Source organism: Mus caroli, chromosome 2 (assembly GCF_900094665.2).
Source record: "Mus caroli chromosome 2, CAROLI_EIJ_v1.1, whole genome shotgun sequence".
Taxonomy (NCBI): Eukaryota; Metazoa; Chordata; class Mammalia; order Rodentia; family Muridae; genus Mus; species Mus caroli.
In genome coordinates, this window is record NC_034571.1 from 106,520,054 (window position 1) to 106,543,094 (window position 23,041).

The window sequence follows — 23,041 nt, forward strand, 5'->3', positions numbered from 1 at the left end:
CTGTAGCTGTCTTCAGACACTCCAGAAGAGGGCGCCAGATCTCGTTACGGATGGTTGTGAGCCACCATGTGGTTGCTGGGACTTGAACTCTGCACCTTCGGAAGAGCAGTCGGGTGCTCTTACCCATTGAGCCATCGCACCAGCCCCCCCTGCTGACTTTCTAGTGTCTACCTCGGTGGTGTCCAGTAAACACGAGCCACATATTATTAATGCAAACATCATCAGCACTGGCAGATGTAAAGAACTGGGTGTGAGGAAGTAGGTGGTTTTATTTTGTTTTGTTTTTTGGGATTGAGAGAGATATGTTGAGCTTCAAGAAACTTAGCAGCAGCAGGCATGTCCTGAGCATACTCCGGGTTCTGACAGCAGATACCTACAGAGCAGAATTACCCTGAGGAATACTGGCAGGTGACATTTTAAATTCCAGATGGGCAAGGTCAGATTTACCTCTATCCAGTGATCTATTTGTTCTCCAAAGAGATGCTGGGATTAGTCTATGGTATATGATGGTTGATGAATGCAAGATGCAATGGAATTGCCTGTATAGAGCAAAATCTCATAAGAATAGTTGCAGATATAGATTAAGCCCGGTCCACATTTGTGCAGTGCCCTCGGGGTTCACTGTAGAACACAGTGCACTCCAGGGCAGTGTGGAGTTGTGTGACTTATGAAGCTCCTTTTCCCTTGGGCAGAAGAAGTGATGTTTTTTTTTCCTTTGTGGCCAGTGATGATGAGCAGTGGCCTGAGGAAAGGTGAGTCCCTTCATCTTCCTGCTCCTTCTGCCTGGCATTGGATCCAAGTATAGGTCCATGTAGACTGAAGGAAACAATGCAGAGATGACACCTTGTCAACTCCCTATGCTTTGACAAGACCCCTTACCAGGCTGACTCATCACCAGTCTTTTCTCTTTTTCCACCTTACAGGAAAAACAAGCCGTAGTTGAGTCAGGCACACAGCTTAGGAAGTACTATAGCAGGATTCCTCCAGTGTGGGTCTCCGTGAGCGCCTCAGATGGCTTTCACTTCTCATTCAGACTTGACATTCACAATGTTCCAGCTGTTTTTAAAGTATAAAAATAAGTATAGGAAGATTGAGAAATATGGATAGATTAAGTACTGGTAAAATATGGAGAGCCACCTTCCCCAAACATCCAAATGAACCTGAAAGACCTAGAGTAGTGGTTCTCAACCTTCCTAATGTTGTGACCCTTTAATACAGTTTTTCATGTTGTGCTGATCCCAGCCATAGAATTATTTATAATGCTACTTCATAACTGTACTTTTGCTACAGTTATAAATCATAAATATCTGTGTTTTCTGATGGTCTTAATCAACGCCTGTGAAAGGGTCATTCAATCCCCAGAGGGGTTGTGACCCACAGGTTGAGAATTGCTGACTTAGAGAAAGGACAAGGGTCTAGGCAACTCCTGAAACTATAGGAAAACATAGTCACAAGCTACACATCTGGTACTGTGGAGCAGTCAGCTCTAAGCAGAACTTCTATATCACACTACATGCAGAAGACCTGCTCAAGATTAAGACAGTCCAAATCCCATTGTGGATGGTGAAGGAGCTCAAAAAGTACCACCCTTTACTGACAAGCCACTTCTTCAGGGATGAAGCCACTGGGAGCCCATCCATGCTCTAGTAGATGATCCTACATGCTTTTGCATACAAGACAGTGCTAAGTGGACTCAGTATTCTTAAAAGAAAACATGACAAGTTGGAAGAGAAAAGAGGTTTTAGGGGAAAGGGGAAATTTTTAAGGAGCATAGGAATGGGGAGTAGATTTGATCAAATATACCTTATACATGTATGAAATTCTCAAAAGCTAAATACACACACACACATATATGATGTGTATATATATATATATATATATAGATAGATAGATAGATAGATAGATAGATAGATAGGTGTCTTATAGTAAGCTTCCTGACTTCACAGAACAATATTTCATGAACTGTCTGCTGTGGTGCCTACCAACCAAAACCATTTATTGATATGTCAGATATTATATACTTTACCAAGTGTAAGGCAGAGTCCTTGCCACTGATGTGTTTATAGTCCAGTGACACATCAGGCATACAATCGAAAGCTAAACATTCTAAATTAATAGCAATAAGTGCTATGGTGATGGGATCAGACACTCTTGGATAACAGAGAGAAACACCCAAGTTTGGGAGGTCCTAGAAATCTTTGAGGAAGTACTGTTTGTGTTAAGACTTGAACGACAGGTATGAATAAGGAGCCGTGAGGAAATTCTAGGGAGATGAAAAAGAACAGCTTTGTACGTAAAAGCCTAGAGGCAAGAGACTCACTTGTTCTCTTGTTTCAGGAAGGCTCAGGAGTAGGACTTGAGGTTGGGGGAAGGTAGATCTAAAGCTGGTACTGTAGACAGGGGCCAGATCATAAAGAGCCTTGTAAAGCAGTTTTGGCATTTGGAGTTACTCCTAATGGCACTAGGAAAGATGGAATGTGAAGGGCAGCTGGCAAAGTAGTGTGTGCAGAGCGAGAAACAAGTGAAGACTGTCTAAGATATGCAAGATAGAGCTTACATTAAACAACTCAGGCGAAAACAGCCTAGGCTGCAGAGAATATTTAAGGCTCCCCTTAGGTTTCGGTATGCCTGAAGTGTTTGTCTCTTAAGATAATTCACAGCTCAGATCGTCCATCAGATAGGGCTGTGGACCTTGTTCAAAACTATAACCCAACCATACCCGCTGCAGATACCTCCTAAAATACGCCAACAGCAGTTAGATGCCCTGCATACACACCCCAGTCAGATTGTGCACACATTCATCATAGCTTAAGCTGCAGAAAGGGTAAGTAAAGGAATCGGTAGCATCTCCCATTCAATGCCTTCTTATCCAACACACACCCACGGGCACAGCCCAAGATGAGTTATCTAATTGCTAGCATGGGTAACTCAAACAGGGACTTTCAGTGTAAGCACTTTCATGTGTTGCCCCTGTCTTTTTCCATGGGAATAGAGAGAAACAGATTAGAATATATATACCTGACAGTTTCTTCTTGCACTCCTAAGGTAAGATCAAAATGTAGCCCAAGCGGGGACCATAGCTAATCTCAATGTCAAGTAGACCAAAAAGATACCATAATGGAGTCAAAGGCTTCAAAGTACAGGGTCCTGGTTTAGGAAGGCAGTACTGTGATTCTTATTTAGCTGTGTGACTGAGCTTAATTTTTTTTTTTTAATTCTTACTGATGTTTTGGGATGTCAACCAAAGCACCAAATGGCAAGTAGAATGCTCTCTTGCTTACCCTGTTTTTTAGGAAGCTGGAACAGACAAGAGTGTTTTCCCGCTGCCTGAACCACAGGATTTCTTCCTGGCCTCCCAAGTCAAGTTTGAAGACCTCCTAAAGGATTTGAGGAAGCTGAAGCGTCAACTAGAAGGTAATGGGGACTGTTGTGATCACTGCAAGGGCGACTTAGAACAGTTGCCTCTGATGGCTGGCTCACAGAGTGGATGGAATGGAGATCTCTCGTGGGCTCCTGCAGCCAGCATGGACGTTCCTTCTCTGGGCACTACTTGCATGCAGTAAATATATGCATTCCTCTCATTTAGCCATTGATCATTTGATCTCTCTGTGTCTCGCTATAGCACACCCATATGCTCACCTGTTTGTGTTTGGAGGGGTTTGCAAGCACCTGTTCATGGGAGTGTGTGTGTGTTTGTGTGTGTGTGTGTGTGTGTGTAGGCCAGTCAACTGTGGGGTAAACAACTCTTGGGCATAGCTCATCTTGTTGGTTTAATTTTTTGTTTCATCCTTGGGCCATCATCTCTCCTTCACTGGCCAAGAACTCACCATGTCGGCTACACTGGTTTGCAAACAAGTCCTAGGAGTCTGCTCACCCTCCATCTGGCTGTCATAGCATTACAAGTGCTCACCACCATACCTGCTTTTAAAACCAGGTTCTGGGCTTCAACCTCGAGTCCTTATACTTACAAGGCAAGCACTTTCCCTCCCTACTCTTTCCCCAACTCAATGTCTTCTCTCTTCTGATAGTCATGGTTACAACTTTAATAATAATGGGTGCTTGTTACAAGCATTCAATTTTCTTATATCATTCTTAGAACAACCATGATAAGCAGGAACTATATTAATGTCATTTTAGAGATGAGAAAGAGGAGATTTAGGGAAATTATCTGTAGACAGAGGCACGTGTCTTCTGTTTTGATCAGACCTATTAAATAACACATCATATATGTTCTAAGCTTGTTTTACTATACATACACATGCACACACACACATATGTATATGCATATAAACACACATCATACACACATATGGATATAGAAAGATGTTCTTGTCACATGTGCATATGTACCATAACTCTAGATTTATTTTTGATACAACTCTAATGATGAAAAAGCCCACATTAAATGTTCTATTTCAGTTAAATGTGCATTTTAAATGATGGAATCCAAAAACCTGAAAGCTGCTTTTTCTTTTTTTCCTTTCTTTTCTTTCCTTTGCTTTCTTTTTAGAAGGTGAAAGTATGTGCCTCTTGGGCAGGGATTTTCCTTTGGCATCTCTTATGTCCTGTGTTTTCAAGGTGGAGACATCTTTTTGTCCAGGAATATAAATACTAGCCTTGGCACTGTTGGGAACCAGTGGAGACTCTAGGGAGTGTGTTAATGTGGAAATAGAGCACACACACCCCCGCCACCCTCCAGGTGCCAGAAGTAAAGTGTGAGGAAATGAAGAGCTTCAACCAGGAATATCTTTGTACTAAACCATAAAATAAACATTAAAAAATGTTTATTGTGAAAGAGTGCTTCAGTCCTCCGCTCTTCAGTTTGAGACCGGCCTGTCCATGGAGACAAAGTGGGGTCATTGTGCCCATAGGAGCAGGGGAGTTATTTATTTCTACTTTGGAAATAAAACTTGTTCAAGTATGGATGGTGGTTACAAGTTTATGTTCTTAACATTGTAAATTATTTTTAAAGGAGCATTCTGATTCTTACCCACACCCACTCGCACTGTTGATGGTACTGAGGGAATGAATTCAACCAAGTGGACCCTTCCTGCAGGGATCTTATATGTGACCTTTGGATTCTTTTGTAAGGACCCGACAGCTTTATCTTTATCTCTGATACCAACTCGATACATATTGTAATAAAACAGAATAGGTAAGCCATAACATGGAGTCTCCTCTGTACTTCTTCAGGGGTAGCCTTAGGAGGCAGGGGACTCTCACAGATGGCAGCAAATGTTCTGTAGTACAGAATAGGGATCCAAGATATAGGCTGTCCCTTAGAGTCAATTCATAGACTCATCTCTCTGTCCCTTGGCCTGACCCTTCATAGATGTTTGAGAAGAAACTTGATCTCTGTTTGATCTTACCCTCTCCTGTCAGGGGCTATGTCCCCAGGTGTCCTCATGACTCTCCTCGCCTATAGGAGCTTGATGTTGAATAGCAAAGGCATGGGAAGAGAGTGTACAGGAAGGTTTCCCAGGGCACCTCACTTTGTCTAGGGATGCTGCTGAGTGTCCCTTTGGCCTCTGCATCTCCACTGACACTCCCCTCAGTCACTCCAAGGACCTCCGGGAGTTTCTGGAGCTAGTAGACCAGCTTTCAGAAGAGACTGGGCATCACCTGGCTTATGTCCCTTCCCTAAACTGTGCATCCCCCAGACACATGAAGCCCCACGAACACCAAGGAGGGAACGCCACCCCCAACCCCACACACATTGAATATTTAAACAAAAATGCCCTGCTAATCTTTAGAGATGCCAGTGTTTTTAACACATGAAAGGTACCCAGTAAATATTTAAAGAAAACACAGAGCCTGGCTTCTCTAATGAATTTCTTTTTCTTCTAAATAGCATCTGGTGAGATGGCGAGGATCAAGGCGGTCTGTTTCATCTCCAGTCCCCATTCAGTTTCACCTCCCTTTCCATAAGGCCTTGGTGTGAACCCAGATTGAATGTTTAATTGAGGAGGACATAATTTTCACACATACAGCAAAGATTTGATGAGGCTTTGAGGTTTATTGTAGCCATTAAAGTGTCGTAGCTGCTGGCAAAGTCCCAGAAAATGTCTAAAGCTAAACCAGATGTGATTAGCAAGTTTCAAGTGGTGTCAGGCCCCAGGTCTCTGGACAGGCATGACACCACCTTTTAGAAGAAAATAATGTTCAGTAACATCCACCACACCTTGCTGGAAAAGATGTAAATTTAACCGAGGGCTGGTGGGCATACAAATATCACTTGTGTGAGTCTCAGAAGTAGTCAATGAAATTCTTCCTGAAAGGCAAGACCCATATTTTATGAAGTAAACATAGAGGAATGGGTAATAGCCTCGACAGAAATGTATTGTGTGATTATTATTCTCTGATTCTTTTCATGTAGCTTATCTCTTAGCCCTGATAGTGGTCCTTTGGAAACAGTGTGATCTTTGACTTCTCCCAAGATAAAGAAACTGAAGTCCTTCATGCTAAAGTAATTCTTTAATTACTCACGGGTAAGGACCCAGCCATAGTTGAAACTGGATATAATTGTGGATATAGCTTAGGTCTTCAACACGTCCTCCCTGTGGCTAAGGCTTGAGGTATATGTTCATGTCCCAGCACTGCCTTCACTAGCTGAAGAACTCGGTTCCTCTGGTTAATGATGGGTGATGCAGCCCATGAGCACTGTCTGAGACAGCACATAGTCATTGCTGCCCTACAGCATGTGTCCTTGACTTCCCAGGTCTTCTTTATTAACCTTGAACACCCTGGCTCCTAACCAGTATCCCTTTCTTTCATGCATCCATTTCTTTAGATGTCCCTAAAAGAGCTTCTGAATTATTTTCTTTTTCATGTGCATTTCCCTTCTCTGGACTCACACATGGAGGAGAAAATGGTCAAACTCCACTTCCACCCCCACAGTTGCTGACTCTTCCATTTCCTTACTTCTTTACATTTTCAGCATGTAAGATGGCAAAGACTTTTCCTTATATATGGATTGTAGATACATAAAATGTGTGTTGGAAATTAGTGTTAATGAGAATGCCTTGCCCTGAATTTGGTATTTTTCAATATAAATGCTTAGTGAAGCATAATAAGAAAATAACTCAGGATGTAGATTCAGATGTATACAATCTACTGGTTTGGTGAAGATAAAGTCTTATTAAGTAGTATAACTATAAAACATTACTTGCAGAGAAGGTAGATAAGATAATGGTGTGTATTTGACTAGCATCAAAAGGCCCTGGGTTCAAATTTCAACCAACACACACTCACACGTACACACAAGAAATTAACTAAAATACTTCATTTCAGCTGGGTATGGAAGCTCATGATTGTAACATTAGCACTTGGGATTCTAAGGGAGGGAAATTGCTAGTTCCAGTCTAGCTTGGGCCACATAATGAGACATTGTCAAAAAACAAAACAAAACAAAACAAAACAAACAAACAAACAAACAAAACAACCTAAACCCACTTAGTTTTCTTACTGGGAATCTGGATATTTAGCACTACATCATAGGAAACAATGAATAAATAGTTCCTTTGATAATGACAATTAGAGATTCACCCCTTTTTAAAAAATATTTTTATTACATATTTTCCTCAATTACATTTCCCATGCTATCCCAAAAGTCCCCCATNCCCCCCCCCCCCCCNCTTCCCTACCCACCCATTCCCATTTTTTTTGGCCCTGGCGTTCCCCTGTACTGGGGCATATAAAGTTTGCNTGTCCAATGGGCCTCTCTTTCCAGTGATGGCCGACTAGGCCATCTTTTCATACATATGCAGCTAGAATCAAGAGCTGCGGGGTACTGGTTAGTTCATAATGTTGTTCCACCTATAGGGTTGCAGATCCCTTTAGCTCCTTGAGTACTTTCTCTAGCTCCTCCATTGGGAGCCCTGTGATCCATCCAATAGNTGACTGTGAGCATCCACTTCTGTGTTTGCTAGGCCACGGCATAGTCTNACAAGAGACAGCTATATCTGGGTCCTTTCAGCAAAATCTTGCTAGTGTATGCAATTGTGTCAGNGTTTGGAAGCTGATTATGGGGTGGATCCCTAGATATGGCAGTCTCTAGATGGTCCATCCTTTCGTCACAGCTCCAAACTTTGTCTCTGTAACTCCTTCCATGGGTGTTTTGTTCCCAATTCTAAGGAGGGGCATGACTATAACCTATAGAATTGGCCCCTGCTACTCAAGGGCCAGCTGGCTGTGACTGGGGAGTATCTTGTTCTCAGACGAACGTTCTTCCTTCGTGAGGACAGAGCTAAGTCTTGATGTTGATAAACTTATACTTGGTTTATTCCACATTTCTTACCCAGACAATGGTTTTAATTTCCTCAGTACTATTACATTGTAGAAAATCATTGAGCAAATGCCTGTGATCTTTCTTTCTTAGACCTTGACCTTGTCTTCTGGCCAGAACTCTCAAGGTATTCTTACCAACCCATATGCAGTAGGTGAAATAATGTCCCACCCATGAATGCTCAAAAGAAAAATACCCAGTTTCTAGAATCCATGATTATGTTACCTTACATGGAAAAGGGGGACTCACTCTGCAGATGCTGACATGGGGAGATTATTCAGGCCTGGCCAAGTGGAACTAATCTAATCACATGAATCTTTAAAATGAATCTTTAAAAGCTGAAAGCTTTCCCTGGCTGTGATCAGAGGGAAACATAACTACAGAAGAATGATCAGAGGGATGCAATATTGCTGGCTTTGACAATGGAGGAAATCGGCAGTGGGCCAAGGCATGTATGAAGCCCATGGAATGGGGAAAAGCAAGGATCAGACTCTTCCTAGAGCTAGCAGGGAATATAGCCCTGCCAAACCCTGGATTTTAGCATGGCTCAGAGTAAAGTGTGTGTCCAACTTCTACCATGCACAACCATAAGATGTATTTTGGTGTCTTACACCACTCAATATTTGTGCTTATGTGTTGTAAACTGGAAACAAATGCATCGTGGCATGGATCTTCTCTCTGATTGTATCTGATACATCCAGCCCTACACACACACACACACACACACACACACACATTCATAAACACGCACAACCTAACTGAGTCTATAATTTGTAGGATTCCCCAAGCAGAAGCATCAATAATGTTGGGTGAAGTGTGGTTCTTTTTTTTGTTTGTTTGTTTTTAAAAAAGTCTGTGGGAAGGATAAATACCAAAAATTTAATTACATTTTTTGGTGTGTGTGAGTACATGTGTGCATTCAAGAGTACACATGTTAAGGCCAGAGGACAACTTGAAAGTCTTGGGTCTTTCGTTCTACCATGTAAGTCCCTAGGATCAAACTTAGCTTATCAGACTTGGTGACAAATACTTTACCTGTGGAGCCATTTATTGAACACTAAACAAATGTTAAAATGCTATATATTAAAATCATACCATGGAGGCTGGAAAGATGGCTCAGTGCTGGCTGCTCTTCCAGAGGCCTCACCTGCACTCATGTGGCAGCTCACAACTGTGTTAACACCAGTCTCAGGGTATCCATCCCTCTCGTCTGGCCTCCTGTGGCTCTGCACACACAAGCTGAACAGACATACATGCAGGGAAGATAGCCATACACATAAGAATAAACATAAAAGATTAAAAATCATATCCTATAGGTCCATTGTGTTACATGAGACTTTTGGAAGCCCTTAGAAGCTCTTTAAATTTTGAAATAAATAAGATTTAACTCTGTTTATAACAGTATCTGTCAGCTTAAAGAATGAAATAGCAGTTTTCTTCTCTTCACTGATCATGTAGTGTTTTACAAAACACACACCTATTAAGTTCAGTTTGTGACGATGAGGCATAGGTATTTGTCTTAGGTAGGATTTTATTGGTATGAATAGATGTCATGATCACATCAACTTTGACAAAGGACAACATTTAGTTGAGGCTGGCTTTAGACATTTAGTCCATTATCATCATGGTGGGAAGCATGGCAATGCAGGGGTAGACATGGTGCTGGATGTGTATCTGAGAGTTTGAGATCTAGATTTGCAGGCAACAGGAAGAAACAATGGCACTAGCCTGGCTTGAACATTTGAAACCTCAAAGACCACCTAGACAGTGACACACTTCCTCCAAGGCCACACCTCCTAATAGTGCCATTCCCTATGAGCATATGGGAACCTTTTTTTTTTTTTTAAACTGCCACAGAATTACTATCTAACTTTCAAGGTAATTATACAGTTGCTGGTAAATGACCATTACTGTGTGACCCTAGTAGGAGGCACTGGGTAGCCAGTGCTGGCTTAGCACTTGTGCTCATGGTTGATTTTGGTGCTGTGGGAAACATGCGGCCTTCATTGAGTATTTTATCCATGGACACAGGCAGATCCTCCTTGATGTCTTGAAGCCTCAAGTTCAAGCTAAGTGACACTAGTGGTCTCTGGAATCTGGGGTGGAATGCTTCCAATGCTACCAATGCACATTTCTTTGATGTGATCCTGTGATAGCATTTTGTCATGGAAAAATTTATTCTGCATATGAAATAAGAAAGCTGGATTAATTTTTAAATCAGAAACTGAGACAGGAATTCTTTGGGTAGATGTTGAAAAGTCCAGACATTCTTGAAAAATTATCTAAGAATAAAAATACTTTGCCTTTCTGGCTAAAAGAAGTATTTAACATTCCCTCTCATTAGGATCGAGCTTTATAATAAATGAGATCTTTATAAAATCTTTCCTTGAAAACAAATCAGTATTAGCACGGTCATCCTGTGCCTGGACAATGTCAGTCCTAGTTAACTACAGAGCAAGATGCTCAGGTTTGTGGATGTTGGCAGAGCTACAAGTTCACACATATATCCTTCATGGTGTTCCCGACTGTATCTTTTCCTCTAAATATTTAAGAATATATATGTGAACATACTCTCTTATGTTCCATTTAGATATATTTAGAAATACACTTAGATGGCTATGGAAAAGCAAGGCTATGCTGACCTTTTTACTTTTGGTTCTTGTTCTACAAATATTTGCGCTGGAAATGTTTGTCTTCATGTGCTAATGTTCTAAGGCATTCTTAAATGAGATGTTCAGTGAGACACATAGACCAGGCATTCAATGACGATTACAAACCCTTAATTTAATATTGAAAGGGGAAATCTCTCCATGCTAATTCAAATTGTAGTTACCCCATTGATTAGCTTTGTTATTTTCATAATTGTGTGTATGTGTGTGAGCATGGGCACACACATGTGGGTGTGCACATAAATATAGAGGCCAGAGGTCAATGTCACTTGTCCTCCTCTATCACTTTACAGTCTCACAGAGCCTGGAAATATCCATTCTGGTTAGAATGAGTGGGCAGCAAACATCAACGACCCTTCTGTCTCTTCCTTTCCAGTGCCTGGTTTAGAGGCATGTGTTTTGCGTGTTTTCTTTTTTTTTTTTTTTTTTTAATATTTTTATTACATATTTTCCTCAATTACATTTCCAATACTATCCCAAAAGTCCCCCATAGCGCCCCCCACTTCCCTGCCCACCCATTCCCATTCTTTTGGCCCTGGCATTCCCCTATATTGGGGCATATAAAGTTTGCAAGTCCAATGGGCCTCTCTTTCCAGTGATGGCCGACTAGGCCATCTTTCGATACGTATGCAGCTAGAGACAAGAGCTCCAGGGTTCTGGTTAGTACATCATGTTGTTCCAACAATAGGGTTGCAGATCCCTTTAGCTCCTTGGGTACTTTCTCTAGCTTCTCCATTGGGAGCCCTGTGATACATCCAATAGCTGACTGTGAACATCCACTCCTGTGTTTGCTAGGCCCCGGCATCGTCTCACAAGAGACAGCTATATTTGGGTCCTTTCAGCAAGATCTTACTAGTGTATGCAATGGTGTCAGCGTTTAGAAGCTGATTATGGGACGGATCCCTGGATACAGCAGTCTCTAAATGGTCCATCCTTTCATCACAGCTACGAACTTTTCTCAATCAAAATAAGATTTAAAAAAATATAGTATATCCTGATTCTAATGTTCCCTTCCCCCCACCCCCAACTCCTTCCAGATCCTTCCCTCTCACCCACCCAAATACAACCGTTTCTGTCTCTCATCAGAATATAAACAGGTATCTAGAAAATAAAGTTGATGATGATGATGATGGTAATAATAATACAAACCAGGAAAGGTCAAAGCAAGGAAACAAAAGAGCCAAAGAAAAAGCACAAGAAGCACATAGACTCTGAGACTTACACCCTTGCACACAGAGAAAACCCATAAAAACAAAATAGGAAACTTTAATATAAAAGCAAAAAATCCCTAGGGTAAAACAGAAGAAACTGCCAAAAGAAAGTATAGCAAGGCAAAAACAGAACTCTCCAAACATACAACTGAGTTTGGTTTGTGTAGGCATCTACTTCCAGGTATGGGGCCTGCCTAAGGTGAGTTTGTACAACTACTGACTTCTGGGAGAAAACTAGTTTTTCCTTTGTGAGTAGTTGTCAACTGGGGAGAACTGCTGAGTTAGGGATGAGGCCTTGTGTCCACTTCCCCTCTCAGCATTAGGCCCCCATCTGGCTTAGGCCTGTCTAGTCTCTGTGCTTGGCTTTTTTCACCTGGGTGCTAGTTATTGCATTAAGGTCCCCTTGTTTGTGTGGTGAGCATTTTGCAGACTGAGCCACGTTCTGAGTCCCATCCAATTATAGGCATTTTAGTTCTTGGGTCCTTATTTTATGTGCCAACCAGGTTAGCCCAGGGCTACTGGTCAGGTCTCTGTTTGTGCAAACCTAGAAACTTCTACCTCAAAATCTTAATTATAAATGGATATAAAAGTGCATATATGAAACTCAATTTCAACTATAGTCAATACATCATCGTATGAAATGGTAGATGAATTCATTCATATAGCTCTATATTTTCCCAAGGATCATTGTATAGTTAAACATCATGCATATGATTTTATATATAGCTTATAATATAACTTTTAACATAGGCATAGAGTGGTATAGTAGACATAGTTCAATTCTTTTAAAGGGAATGTGTGACTTTTATACTTACAATTTAGTATTTGCTTGTTTGTTTGTTTCTTTGTTTTTCTGAGACAGGATTTCTCTGTGTAGGCCTGGCTGTCCTGGAACTCACTCTGTAGACCAGGCTGGCCTCCAAAGAATCGCTTGCCTCTGCCACCTGAGTACTAGGATTAAAGTCACAGACCACCACCACCCAGCTTATCACTTAAAAGCATACATTGTTGTCTACTCTCAGGGAATAGAATAATTAGGTTAAAGATTTGGGAAAGCTTAAAAATATGTTATTTTAAATATTAATTCACCAAATCAGCTAAACTGTTTGCACACTGGGGAAACTTTTCTATTCAAGAGCACTCAGTAAACAGTAAACTAGCCTAGCTTGCAACTGTCCTACAAAGTAGAAAGCATCATACCATTGCCAGGGAGCTATGAAAGATATCATTCTGGGGAGTATCTCTCCCAGTGCTGATTCCTGCGCCCACTCTACTATCAGTCAGACATAAGGAAAGACCCACAGCATTGTGAGAAATGTAAGTTCTGATCACCATATGCAGCCATCCTCAGAATGCTCACAGAGACCTGCTTGCCCACTAGGCAGAAGGCACTGGTTATGGGAAACCAAAGGCCCAGTAGACAAGGAACATGAAATGTCCCCAGGATAGATTAAGAACTCAGGATCACAGGCAGGTACAGAGGGAAAACCCTTCCAGGCTAGGTCACAACAGTGGAATTAGGGATAATATTCTTTTTTTTTTTCTTTTTTTTAAATGTTTTTTTATTGGCTATTTATTTCATTTACATTTCCAATGCTATCCCAAAAGTCCCCCACATGCTCCCCCACCCATTCCCCCACCCACTCCCTCACCCACCCACTCCCACTTCTTGGTTGGCCCTGTCGTTCTCCTGTACTGAGGCATATGAAGTTTGCAAGTCCAATGGGCCTCTCTTTTCACTGATGGCCGACTAGGCCATCTTCTGATTCATATGCAGCTAGAGACTCGAGCTCGGGGGTACTGGTTAGTTCATATTGTTGTTCCACCTATAGGGTTGCAGATCCCTTTAGCTCCTTGGGTACTTTCTCTAGCTGCTCCATTGGGGGCCCTGTGATCCATCCAATAGCTGACTGTGAGCATCCACTTCTGCATTTGCTAGGCCCCGGCATAGCCTCACAAGAGACAGCTTATCTTGGTCCTTTCAGCAAAATCTTGCTAGTGTATGCAATGGTGTCAGCGTTTGGAAGCTGATTATGGGATGGATCCCCGGATATGGCAGTCTCTAGATGTTCCATCCTTTCGTCTCAGCTCCAAACTTTGTCTCTGTAACTCCTTCCCTGGGTGTTTTGTTCCCAATTCTAAGAAGGGGCAAAGTGTCCACACTTTGGTCTTCATTCTTCTTGAGTGTCATGCGTTTAGCAAACTGTATCTTATATCTTGGGTATCCTAAGTTTCTGGGCTAATATCCACTTATCAGTGAGTACATATTGTGTGAGTTCCTTTGTGATTAGGTTACCTCACTCAGGATGATGCCCTCCAGGTCCATCCATTTCTTAAGTGTTCAGTTAATTCATCTCATGTGCCTGAATGTCATAAGCGGAACAAATAATGTACTTAATCACCAATAAGTGCAACTTCATTTAATGATAAGCACGTGGGTGAAGGGGGCAGTTTTTGACAATAGGTTCAGTTGTAACAACAATGGAACTTTGGATGGTGGAGGTAAAGGAGAGAATGAAGGGAAGAGAACACCATCATTTGCTTCCACAAAGAAAAATTTAAAAGTGCCAAGAGTTGTGCAGTGAAATTCCAAAATGGTTATTTTAAATCGGTGAAAAGTCATGCCACTGAAGAGGCGAGACTGACAGGCTAAAGAAGGAGAGATGCTGTCCCTTGCCTGCATGGTATTTATTATATAAACTAAGTATGTATGTACCTTCTGTACACAACCCTTCCCCAGGAATAACCACAACAGTTCCCTCATGTGATAGCTATGGTTCAACCGTGCATTGAATTCAGGGATTCAGGAGGCTCTGATCCTGCCACCTACTGACCACAGGATAAGGTATCTAAGTTTGACACATTCCTAGCCTCTGTGAAACTCAGCTGAAACAGTGAAAAGATCATATTCCTCTACCCAGATCAGCTTGGGAGAGTACTGGGAGGATCAGTGTGAGGAACATGATGAAGAACTACAGCAGGTATCAGCTGGGGGTAGTTCTTACAGGAGATGTGGGCAGTTGATCCACTGGGACAAGTCTGGCTCATTTATCACCTGTGAGGAAGCTCCAGAAGGTCTGAGTTGAATGATTATTGACCATGTCTAATTTATTAGCTCCTTGCATCTTTGCAGCCCATTCGTCCATGGCAGAAGTTTATTAAATATGAACTCTGGTACAAGACTGAATACATTAGCCAGAGTCCTGACCATGTTGCCATGGTGTTAAAAATATTTAGTCTTGCAAGCAAAGTCTTAGAAATATTTTTTTAAAAAAAACTTTGATATGATTTATTTTTGTAAAATGATTTCAACAAAACAGGCCTTAAGGAACTGGGGTAAATGTTTCAGAAAGGCTGTGGGTGTGAAAAGCTGCACGGCACTGTGAATTTTCAGGGGAAGCATCCGATTAAGTGTGGCATAGTGGATAAAGGTCTCCCAAGTGGAATGCCTTCAGAGATGAATTATACAGAGAGGACAAGGGATATGGAAACTGAGGCTTGGCTCGTCCATTAAACTAATGGAAGAAGTGTGTGTTTTCCTTTGGAGCCATGATTGTGCCATCTCCAGGTAGTAGGCATGAGTTGGTTGAGTTCTGCTGTCCTGGCTTCCGCCTCCCACGTTGTACTGTTTCGCTCCGTGTTTATAAAGCAGCATGGTTAAGAGAATTTAGTTCGTTTCTTTGTTTGCTTGTTTTTCTTTGATAACCATAAAAATAAGAGCTCCTTTTCTGGAAAAGTCTGAGTCAGAAGGCCTGAGTTAAAATCTTTGATTTACAAACTGTGGAACTCTTGGCACATCATTGGGTTTCCTCACCTTCTAGTATCCAAGAACTAAAATGAAGGCACTACTACTACTCATTCTCATGAGTTCTGTAGAATTTACAGGAGCATATGAATGCAATCCCTCAGTATAGTGTGAGCACAATAGATGGGGCCTTCTACTCCCCACGTGCCTTTGCATGTGAACTTCCATCCATCCGTGGGCTCTGTTCACACTCACCTTCAGAGTGCCTTGGCTTCTCTCCATTGCTTCCATCTTTGCACAGTACATCCTCAGTTGGCTGAAATGCTGCTAGCCTATTTCCCTGTTCCCACTCCCGATCTCCTGATCTTTCAGTGACCACCCATCAGACAGATTGCCAGCACTTGGGTACTTGTTCTTAGCATCAGATCCAAACTCATAGCCATAGACCCCAGATGCCACCTTCACTTCCTCTACCTCTGCCACTCCCATCATGTACCATCTAGTCCCTCCCCCTTAGCCACATAATACTTCCTTTGGTTCCAACCTGATGAACCTTGTCTCTCCTTCAGGACCTTTGAAGGACCTGTTCCCTTTGGCTGCAAGGCTCCATGACTCGAGCCTTCTCTGCCTACCCAGGCCTAGTAGTCACTTGGAATTCAAGGTCTCTATTGCAGCTCTCTATTTTGATGTTGCTCTTAATTTCTATTTATTTTCTGTAAATTTACCTTCTTCTGTCATCCACCTCTATTTTAGGTATATATTTAACATGGCATTTTTAGTTTATTTGTATTATGCCCAACAGGACAGGCCATATGCTCACCATTCACTCTGTATTCACTGAGTAAATGGATAATCAGACAAATCACTGATGATAGAAATGGTTCAATTTCTGCTAATTGCTGTTTCTGGCAACTTGACACAATCAAGAGTGATTTAGGGAAAAGGGACCCTCAGTTGAGAAAATGTCCTCACCTGATTGGCCCATGGTCAAGCCTGTGGGCATTTTGTAGACTAATGACTGAGGTGGGAGAGCCCAGCTCGGTGTGGGTGCTGCCATCCCTGGGATGGTGGTCCTGAGTTATGTAAGAAAGCAGGCTGAGCAAGCTAGGAGGAACATGCCAGTAAGTAGTGTTCCTCCATTGATCTCTGCTTCAGTTCCTGCCTCCTGGTTCCTGCCTTCACTTCCCTCCGTAGTTGGCTATTACCTGGAAGTTTAAGATGACATAAATTCTTTCCTCTCTGAGCTGATTTTCACCATAGATTTTATTACACTAATAAAATACTAACTAAGACAACTGTTAACTTTGCTCCCAGAGAGAAACTGGCAATCTCAGAGAGATTAATTCCTTAATGTCTAGCAATGCCAAAGAGCATCAGTGGCTTAACTCTCTCAAGAAACAGACCTCAGAGCTATTCAAAGATTGACAGACCAGAGAGATGGGGAGTCCATTAGCGCCTGACAAAGACTGTTATTGTGGAAAGGCAAAACAGGTGCCATCAGAAGTAGTTCTGAAGATATAGTATAACTTTGATATTATTGAATTGTTATCGCTGTGTTGTCTTGGTGTACTCTACAAAACTCTTATTCAGTGGGTTGTTGAGTGTATTTCTAGACTTAAGTGACTTGCAATAGCTGAAAACCCCAAGGAGTCTGAACACTTACAGGATATGTAAGCCAATTGTAAAATTTTATCAGGCTCAGATCTCAGGTGTGCTCTTTATAAATGATTCTCAAAAATCGGCCTTGAATTAATCCATGCCTCGAGCATTCTTGATTTGATAGTGCCTAAAAATAGAACCCATATCCAGCGTAGTATCCTGCCAATGGGGGCAAAAACTGGCCAAAGCGAGTAGTCATAGCAAAGGAAACTGGTACCCCTCACCCTTTAGTCTAGAATGGGCTTCTGACAATGACACCTTTCCCTGACTGTGAATCAACTGTGGCTGTCCAGGATCCCGCATACAGGCTACACCCATACCAGATCTTCCATCATTTCCTTTTTGCTTTTAAAGTGGGGTGATGACTCACAGATGCCACATAAAACCTTCTAGATCTTTATAATTGCTCTCAACCTTTAAAATCTGTCTTGCTTATGCCTATTTGTTTTTTTTTTTTGGGGGGGGGTTTGGAATAACTTTAACTGATTAAAATGTAAACAATGCATAGTGTTAATGGGTGGTTCTCACAGAGCCCTCATTCAGCTTCCCATTCTCAGCACCGTGGATTGCTGAGAAGTAATTGTCAAAACTAATACATTTCTAGTACTAGACTTCAGGGTTTCTATGGTGCTCACCACTTTTTCCATCTATGCCCTCATCCTGCTGCTGTGGCTTTCAGTTTTCCATTGATCTGATCTCCTATACCTATGTTTAACAATAGCATTTCACCCTTTTCCTTTAAATGTATACAAGCAGAACTTTTACACAATCATATATATATATATATATATATATATATATTACATAAATTCCATAAAATGAGAAGCTAGAACAATCAAGTTTTGAAAGACCACAGCTGCTCTTGACAGGGACAAACTCCCAAGGATACCAGACAGTAGCCTATGAGCTGCAGGGACACCAGACAGTGGCTTATGAGCTGCATGCAAGCTTTTAACCTGAGTTGGTATTGGGAAAGGATCATAACTTGGCAAGTCTGATAAAACAGGAGTAAGGAGGTATCCATAAAGTTACACTCGTATGATGGTTCAGCCATTCTTCTGCAGAAGTACACCAAAGTCTCAGACAGGAACCGGTAAGCCTAGGCTCATGCCGCCAAGCCTGTCTCTCCCATCTCAGTTGCCAAGCCAGCTACAGCATCATGAACTTGTACCAGGTCCAGATATTTTCTAAACAGAAGATCTGTGGGTGTTTGTGAATATCAAAACATTTTTTCACCCAAGTAAATTGTGTATCTAGGATCTCACGGAAGATTCACACTGCACAAGTGAAAGCTGTCTTGTCAGAAAACCAAATGAGCAATTAGAAAGAGAGCTTTTTTAATCAGACTTTTAAATCAGACCACAAAGGGAATGGGAGTTTTATCCAGTGCCTTTGTTCTTGGGTTCTCCCCAAGACTTCTTGGTTTTAAGTGGACAGGGCCTGTGGGCTGTCACTCTAACTTTTAATTATTCATGGGAAGCTCAGTGGACCTACATGGTAACTGGCAGCCCTGGCTTTGATGGTTTCATGCCACTTAGAAACCTCACCTCTTACTAGGCCCACCGCTTCCTATTTCAAATAAAGGGATCTCCATAAACACTTGGAGGTTTGGCTAATGTTTCTCTGCAGCCTATAGAGTCCCTGAGGCATGTGCACCAGTGGCCCAGTTTTTCCAGAGCTTCCCTGGAGGCTGTAGAGGTAAGAGCAGGATTTCACAAAGGGAGGCTGACTCCCTGGGCTTAGACTCTGCCTCAGCTACTGATCATCTGTGTGACTTTTCTCACCATAGGTAAAAAATGGAGAACGTAACAGGACCAAACTCAGGGGGTTCTCATGAGAAAGGGAGGAGAAAATCTAATGCAGAAATGCTGCTAGAGTCTTTGACAGGATGAGACCGAAACATAAAGGTGATCTGCTCTGGACTGTAAAGGTTAAGGCCTTGTAGTAGTTTGAAGGAGTTAGACAAAGATATGTTATGTCCACATAAGTTTGGAGGACCACACAAGAGTAGGACCACCAACCATCCTTGGTCAAGAACACAGAGAGGAAACAACCAATGGAAATCTAGGGTGCTGGATAACACACGAGACCTGACCATTTGTGTTTTGAAATTACTTTTCCGGATCATTTTGATGGTTGTTAAAACCATCATCGAATCCCTCAGTATATAAAAAAGAAAAATCTGCAGGGTAGGAGGACCTTGTTCAACCTTTTCAATGTGTTTATTTTTTCAGCAAATATTTATTTTAAGCACTGAGCTAACTGCTAATTTTAAATAAACTCACTGAAATATCAAGCCATTTAGAAACACATTTTAAGAACAAATATTTTCCACACTTCTATGGAAGAAATTTACCCCTAGTTGTTTTCAGATTTCTTTTTTCTCCTGCTAGGAAGAGGATCGGATTGCTTGAAGGGCAACGGTTTAGCTTCCGGATCTGACTAGGGTGCGACGATGCATGCCATGTGCTCTGGTTTCTGTTCTGCAGCCTCACAGATGCATTTCTAAAGCCCTTCCCAGTTACACAGAGAGCATCGGAAAATACTGCTACTGCTTATCTCAGGGTGGTTCTGTAGCGTGGACTTACTGTGCTTGACAAATCCAAGGCCATATTTCCCTTTGGGTTGGGAGCCCAATCCAAAATGGAATATTTGAAGCTTAGGGTAACCTTTCAAATGAATAGTGTACATTTTAAAAATTATTTTTCATCTTTAAATCCATTTTAAGAGTGATTGTAAACCACAATCCATAATGGTAAGTTCTTAAATGAAACGGCAAAAATAAGACAGGTAGCTAAGCAAGTAAGAATAAGTAATTGAACAGCTTGCACAATTGTATTACAAGTAGCTGGTCTCCTCTTGGACACAGAGTCAAATGCCTGGCACACCCAGGACAGCAGGAGAGAACTCAGATGGTCCTTTAAAAGTTATTTGTTAGCTCATTAGCATAAGGGCTGATGTCTGATTTGGTGATCACTTCTAGCTTTATTATATAACACATCTAGCCTTTCTCAGAGAATTCTGCTTATCATCAAATCAGCCATCTCACAGCCCCTCGTTCTCCCTAACATACACCACAGAAATCACATGTAACCACATAAAAACCTCCACTTGAAAGTCTCAGCAGCTCATCTCCTCTAAGTGGTCAGACCCACCCTGGGATGCAGACTACCAAGGGCTGTTGAACCTGCAGCTCTCTTTTGCCATAACTCAAGAGTAAGGTAGGATCTGTGACAGGTTTACAGGAGAACGTGGCTTCAAACAGCTGAGGTCAGTGTCTGGAAGCATCCCATTGTACAGCGAGGGAGACCATTGGCCACTTTGTTACCCACTCTAAACTATTTCTGATCTTCATCTTTATTTTCAGACACATCCTGAGAAACCCTGACTCCCAGCGAATTGACAATGTGGCCCTCTTTATGTGAAGCCTTGTTTATAGGCCGCTATTCTCCTGACAGATTTACAAGAGTCTGTGGAGTTTTAAAGGACGATTGCTTAACAAGCATTAAGTGAGACACATAGGACTGTGTAAATATTTTAGCTGGAATAGGGGATTTTTTAAAAGGCCTGAGCCAAATATTGCATTAAATCTGACGACAGTGGCACATTGATCAGCAAGCGGCCAGCCCTGAACTTCGCCAGGGAGTCCCGTAGCCAAGTCTAGATACCAAAATCCAGCCACCGAGCTAATGAAGTGTGTTCTTTAAAGGAACTTTCCACACACTCCTCCTCTGTTTTCTCCTGTGGCTTTCAATCTTCTGACTTTTATTTCCTTTATGATCTATTTAGATGTAAACACTTTCCAGAGTAGAAAATTACAGTTAAAATAAGTGCCTAGGAAGATGGAGACGCTGGGCTCCGAGGTCAGAAAAACCATGGAAGACTTGCAACCATCCCAGCTGAGCAATGTGGAAACAGGTTGCATTTTGCTATTCAGCTTGGGTACATGAACCAATGGCTTCTTCGTAGCCAGCTGTCATACTCCAGGGAAAGAGAGAGTCTCAAGACTAGTCCGGCTACCTCATCCACCCCCTTGCTGACCTCCATGGGAGGAGAAAGCCTTTTGCCCTCGAGATTTCTGTGTCTGTGCGATTGCGTTGTGTTGATGGAGTAACAACTACCATAAAATACGCCTTTTGACCTGATAAACTAAACAGGGGTCCAGCACATGGCTCTCCCACCTGCATAATTTCTGTGGAAGTGAGAGCTTGACTCTGCCCTCAGTGATTCCACCAGCAGCCTCGTGATTTTTACTCATGAACTCCCACTAATAATATGTACATACTTGAAATAATTCCGGTGGACTGCCCCAAACTGCAGGCTCTGTTTCTCTTCTGCAAACGGTTCAGCCTGCCATACATCCAAAACATTGTTCTATATTGTTGATTGGCTAATCTGAACATCCTACATTTATGTTAGTGATATAAAAATGTATATTTGAGAAACAGTGTTTGATGAAAATGTGTGTGTTTGTATTGACAAAATTAAATGTGTTGTTAGAATGCCCCTCTGCAAAAAAAATCTGGTTATTTAATAGACTTAAAAAACAACCTTATGCTTATTGTCAACTTTTATAGATCACCAGTTATTGTCTGTTTGACTAAGTTTCTTGCCATTATCCCTTCTAGAGAATAATCACTTCAAGTTGCTGTATTCCAGTGGCAGACACAGTTCTAGCCTCGGGGGCTCACCCACCTCTGCAAAGTCGCATGGAAATCACAGTTTTCATAGACTCTCCTTTTCATCTCTAGCAGTAGTGTAAGCTTTGTCTGTACCAAAAGTGATGTGGCCACCATGTTTTGAGAACTCCGAGAACTGTTTTCCCACTTTTCATGTAGCTTAGCCTGCTACAGCCTAAGGAGGCAAACCTGAACTCAGAATACATTTGTATGGAGACAGCCAGAGCTTAGCCCCTGGTTCCATGTAGGTTGCTGCAGAAAGGGTTTCCTGCTCAGCTGTAGCGGAACTGCTAAGTGACCGATGGCATGCGCAGTTGAAAATTTCTTATGACTCTAAAATACAATGCTCGTGAATTTTACAAAAGAAAGTATAAGTGAAAGATTAATAGAATTATACATGTTATATTGGCAATTGTAGGTATATAAAAGCTCATGGATAAAGGCAACCTGTGTGTTGTTATGACAGCAAGGCTGTGATACAGAGACCTAGACATAGAAAAACGAAAGGGAAAATGCCATCTCTCTTCTCGCCATGGTACCATGGAAGAGTTTTCCACTAGTAGGTTTATATTGTTATTTTAATTTTCTGCACATTACCTTTATAGTACTTTTTAGAAGCTAACTGCTGGTCTTCTCCAAGATGAATTTCCTTCCCTGTAGAAGCCTAGTAATGTCATGCTTAGCTCCTGCCACACATGGCTTAGTCAATCTGGCAGTCGGCCTTGCTGAATGGCCATTTGTTTTCCATTCTCTCTCTCTCTCTCTCTCTCTCTCTCTCTCTCTCTCTCTCTCTC

At 41.8% G+C, this 23,041-nt stretch overlaps 1 protein-coding gene across 4 annotated transcripts in view; it reads left to right on the plus strand.

The window, feature by feature from the left end:
• The window catches only part of Fmn1 (formin 1), a 371,650-nt gene that overhangs the window by 257,072 nt on the left and 91,537 nt on the right, over positions 1 to 23,041 (plus strand). For 3 of the 4 annotated variants that reach the window (XM_029474561.1, XM_021149455.2, XM_021149458.2), the window contains one exon: positions 3,294 to 3,414. In XM_029474561.1, coding sequence (XP_029330421.1) covers positions 3,294 to 3,414 — 121 coding nt within the window. Of the gene's footprint in view, positions 1 to 3,293; positions 3,415 to 3,820; positions 4,023 to 23,041 lie in introns of those variants that run through there. The other variant, XM_029474562.1, reaches the window with a different exon arrangement.